The sequence below is a fragment of the Melanostigma gelatinosum genome, assembly GCF_949748355.1.
Source record: "Melanostigma gelatinosum genome assembly, chromosome: 3".
NCBI classification, from domain to species: Eukaryota; Metazoa; Chordata; class Actinopteri; order Perciformes; family Zoarcidae; genus Melanostigma; species Melanostigma gelatinosum.
Window position 1 is genome coordinate 2,950,528 of NC_136636.1, and position 5,000 is coordinate 2,955,527.

At 44.1% G+C, this 5,000-nt stretch overlaps 1 protein-coding gene across 1 annotated transcript in view; it reads left to right on the forward strand.

The window, feature by feature from the left end:
• The window catches only part of LOC306775541 (glutamate receptor-interacting protein 2-like), a gene marked incomplete at both ends in the record, with an annotated part of 110,185 nt that overhangs the window by 89,971 nt on the left and 15,214 nt on the right, over nucleotides 1–5,000 (forward strand). The window contains 2 exons of the mRNA XM_079265993.1: nucleotides 26–178; nucleotides 254–440. Of these exons, the coding sequence (XP_079122119.1) occupies nucleotides 26–178; nucleotides 254–440 (340 nt within the window). The remainder of the gene's footprint in view (nucleotides 1–25; nucleotides 179–253; nucleotides 441–5,000) is intronic.

Genomic DNA, 5,000 nt, shown 5'->3' on the forward strand with positions numbered 1-5,000 from the left:
ATCTTTTCTCTCTGTATTTCTGCAGCTCTGGTATCTGCCAGTTTCTCTCCCGGCTCTACCACCACATCGGGCCCCAGCAGCCAGAGCTCCAGCACTCTGCCCAGGACTACGGCTCCCATGAGTCCACGTAACTCGCTGCTCAAACGGCGGCAGAGAAAGAAAGAGCACAAAAGCTCCTGTAAGCTCCATATGTCTCACTCACTATGACAGCATGTCCCTGAAGGGAAATGAATGACATATTTCGTGTGTTTAGTGTCCCTGGCGTCCAGTTCGGTGGGCCCGGGTGGTCAGGTGGTTCATGTAGAGACCAGCGAGGTCGTCCTGACAGGCGACCCCCTCAACGGCTTCGGTGTCCAGCTGCAGGGAGGAATATTCGCCACGGAAACGCTCTCCGCACCCCCGCTCATCCGGTTCATAGAGCCCGACAGCTCTGCAGAGAGGTGAGCGCACACACACACACACACACACACACACACACACACACACACACACACACGCGCGAATGCACGCCACATGATTTACTTTGTGTTTTAAGTGAGACTTTTATTTTGGAGCTACAGCATCAAACGTCACTTCACTTCCTCATTGATGCACGCTGCCAGCGTTGCTTGATCAATATCCAACGCACATAAGCACACGTGGAGTTATGTCTTCATAAGATAAGTGTAAATATATATACAGTATATAGCCTGTATAGACTTGAACTATACTTCCAGGATTATGAACTATATACTACATTACCCATGGATCATCGGCTTTAGTTTAACACGTTAAACCCGAAGCCGTTCCAATTATGTGAGCGAGGCTGACGTGATGCAGCTCGACCCCAGCCTGGGCGGACCCATGCTTCCAACAATGCTTGAAGATCTCTTTCCTCCAAAAAGGGTTGTAGGAGCCAAATTCAATGTGATGTTAAATATTCACTTGTATTTACATGTTTGACTGTCATCACTTCTGTTTCTACTTTGAATGTTACAAGGATGTCGTTATGATTAGTTATAGTAAGAAATACATGTCAGTGGCAGACAACTGGCCCTTTAAGGACACTGCGACAGTTACTGACAGTGGTGAGTAATACCTGAGGCAGTATGAGCCGCAGTTTGTCGATCGTGTTATGAAACGTGTTATAGGGAACGATCTACGTGGATTACGTTGTGGATAACCTGTGGATACTTATAGTATGTCGAAGTCATCAGCGTACTTTTAGGAAGAAAGGAAGTTGATTGACTGACTTGTACGAAGGAAATGGATCAATAAAACACGTATTGCTTTCATCTACGAGCGGCGTCGGTGTGAGCTATGTGCTAAGGACAAGAAACACGCGTCAGCTAAAGGTTTACTTACTGCTCAAGATTTGGACGCTATAAGGCTTCTTTGGATGAAACAGGTCCTTAAAGGAACCCTAAAGTGTCGTTTACGGTCGCCGTAGTGAAGGCGTGCGCGTGATCGCGGCCTGTGAAGGCTCTGCAAGCGGTCACGTGTTTGGTCGCACTCCTCCTTACTTTTTAGGGATGACTTTCAACAACAGTTCACTGATAAAAGCTACATGTTTGAGTATTTATAGAAAGATGGATAATTTTTAGACGCCTTTAAAACAGGTCTTACAATCTACATTTGAGTGAATATTTTGCAGCCAAATCAATATTCAACCTTTGTCTCTTTGTAATGCTTTTAATACTTGACTTACAGTTCTCGTACTCAGGCAATAAAGTAGTCCATGAATATGAGATATGAGTTAATTGAGGAGGTTGGTTTATAGCATTTTGCTGGTTACACTCGTTGTCTTCTTGATTCTCCACAGTTCATTTTGTTTGTTCGCCCTCTGGTGTTTTGGAGAATAATGCAACAAGCAGCGCATCGAGCGTGCACAAAGGCATCTTTATGCATCTTTATGCATCTTTATGCATCTGTATGCATCTTTATGCATCTTTATGCATCTTTAAGCATCTTTATGCATCTTTATGCATCTTTATGCATCTTTAAGCATCTTTATGCATCTTTATGCATCTTTATGCATCTGTATGCATCTTTATGCATCTTTAAGCATCTTTATGCATCTTTATGCATCTTTATGCATCTTTATGCATCTGTATGCATCTGTATGCATCTTTATGCATCTTTATGCATCTTTATGCATGCTCGGAGCAGGCGCTATGGCGCGATGGCGCTAAGCGCGAGTGTAAACAAAGCGTGAGTCCCGTAAAGAACCCTTGAAGACCCCTTTCTTCTAACAAGGGTTATTCAGAAGCTAATGGTTCTAACTAGAACCTCTGCTCTTCAGGGAGAACCTGTTTGGTACCCTTTATTTCCAAGAGTGCCAAAGAGTTCTAATACGTACTTCACTACTTTGTTTTATCAATGAACGTCCTGTTGTGTACTTAAGATACACGTTACTACACTGTAGCGACATGTTAGTTCGGCCGAACTGGAAGGATTCACGTTTGTATTTGTGTGATGAAGCCGTTGTAGGCCAGTGCAGCCAGACTGACCTTGTGTGTGTGTGTGTGTGTGTGTGTGTGTGTGTGTGTGTGTGTGTGTGTGTGTGTGTGTGAGAGACTGATGCTGGCGGTGTATTAACAGCTCTGCTTGGCTCTGTGCGGTGTGTGGGTGTATGTACACTTTTAAGCGACATTCACATGCAAGTGTAGGTGGGTTTTTCCAAATATTGGCATGCAAGTGTGTGTCCCCAATCCGTCACAACTTAATTTAAGTCTCTCTGTGTGTGTGTGTGTGTGTGTGTGTGTGTCGTCTATACTGATTGATGTTCCAGTCGTATTAGCAGCCTCTCTAAGTGCTGGGTGTGTTTTTGCACCCCGAGGCCACCCTCCCTTCTCCATTAGTGCCCACACTAACAACACTAATGAGTTAACTTCCCCTCGCCCACGCGGAGGAATCGATGAGTACCTTCCCCCCGCTTTGCCAGGACGGAACTAAATAAACCCCATCACACCACCCTCAACTACACTTAAAAGTCTTTAGAAGCATAAGTTGTGTGCACCGGTGCAAGGTTTCAACCTGTAATTATTACCATTAACGCTCAATATTAATTAGTATTTACATTTTAAATATGTACGCTATAGCAGTCCCCAGAAAACACACCACTCAGCCAGCAGTGAGCCACTTTGCGTTCCAATTCTAACTTCCACTGGTTGCTGACTAAGCCCCAAAAACCACCAGGTGGCAGCTGTGAGGCGTCTGCGAGCAAGTTGGAAACAGGCGACAACCTCCGGTTCTGCCGAGTGAAGCCGCTGCGGAAGAGTCGTATAACCTGCATTCTCTCTACCGACCAGCAGGGGGCGACTCCTCTGGTTGTATAGAAGTCTATGAGACGATGACTCTACTTCTCTCTTGATTTATTACCTCAGTAAACATTGTAAACAATTATGTATTGACAGGTTGCTGCCGTTACCAGAGACGTATACGGCGTCTCTACGTCACTCCTCCGCAGTCCAAATATGTTAACTTATGTTCACTGAAAAATAATTTGTAATAAGAAAGGAAAGAAGTGAGGAGAACAAAAATGGAAAAAGAGAGGGTACGGCGAGACAGTGCCGATGGTCTTGGCAAGCAATTTAATACTCAATAGATCATAATGAAGCTGTCTGACTGTATTAATACAGGTCACCCGCTCATGGCTAAATGGAGGGTGTGTGTGTGTGTGTGTGTGTGTCACACAAGTGTAAATCCTAAGTGTCCTGTAAATCCAAAGGGCATCCCGGCGAGGCAGTTAAAGCGAGGCGAGTCACTTCATCTTCATTTCCTCCTGTCACAAGCCTCCTCTGGGCCACAAAGGGAGAAGTACTGTGATCATTTTAGCAGCATTTAATAACGTGGCTCTTACTTTAGTTCAGTGCACAGATTGTACACCACAGTCGTGACCTTTGACCCCCGAGTCACACGAAGACAAAAGTGCAAAGTAGAAACCGTGGTCCACTTTTCCCCCATTAGTTCATTTTGTCACTGAAGGTTTAACCTTCCTCCTCTGGGCGTGAACGGCGGTGATCCGACACACAGACAGTGAGCTTTCCATCCGTCGAGGCTTTTTTTCAGGTCATTGGAGAAACGAGGTCAAAGTTGATGGCGAGGGACAAAATCAAAGGTTGCCCTGCCTACGGCGTGAACCTTTCTGTTGGAACTCAGTAGCTCATGTCAATGGCAAAGTGCTACTTGCATGTATAGTACAAGTGAGCCAAACTTCACTTCATTACAGAAAGTCTTATGGGCACACTTTGGAAAGAAAACCATCTGCCAAACCAAAAAATGTAAATCTAATCATCAAAAAATCATTAGAAAATGTCATTACCAGGAAACAAGCATTAGAATAGAATAGTAGCATTGTCGTTAGCGACCTAAAACCATATAGAATGTGCCCTAAATCAAAACAACACACTTTAATGTATGAGATTTGTGCATTCATTATTTGTTGTCATATTCATAACCCCTTTTAGGAACTATTGATTCTGGTTTATATGCTGTTGGTTCGGCTCCTTTTGAGAGCATTCCAAATCGTGTTATGAAGTTTGTAAGTATTTATGCAGTGAGCAGATATAGTTGATGTATTGGTCTGCTGCAGAGTTTTTAACAGAGTTGATTATCAGCCGGGAGGGTGCAGCATATGCCAAGAAAGACCGCATCCATATAAGGAACAGATTCGACTCTTAGGGTGGACACGCATTATATTTGCACTTATGTGAACGGCCTTGGTGGAGGTCTGCGCTCTCTGAGTGGTCTTCTAGTTGCGCATTGGTTTTAGGGTGACGTCTGTTGGCATCCTCTGGTCCTGCCAAGTGATGCCTTTGCGGAAATATCTCAAAACTTGCATTCTCACTACTGGCCAGCAGGGGGCGACTCCTCTGGTTGTATAGAAGTCTATAGAAAATGACTCTACTTCTCTCTTGATTTATTCCCTCAGTAAACATTGTAAACATGAGTTTATGTCTCAATCTCTAGTTTCAAGTCTTCTTCAATACAGCATGATGTTCATTTAGTACATTATGGTC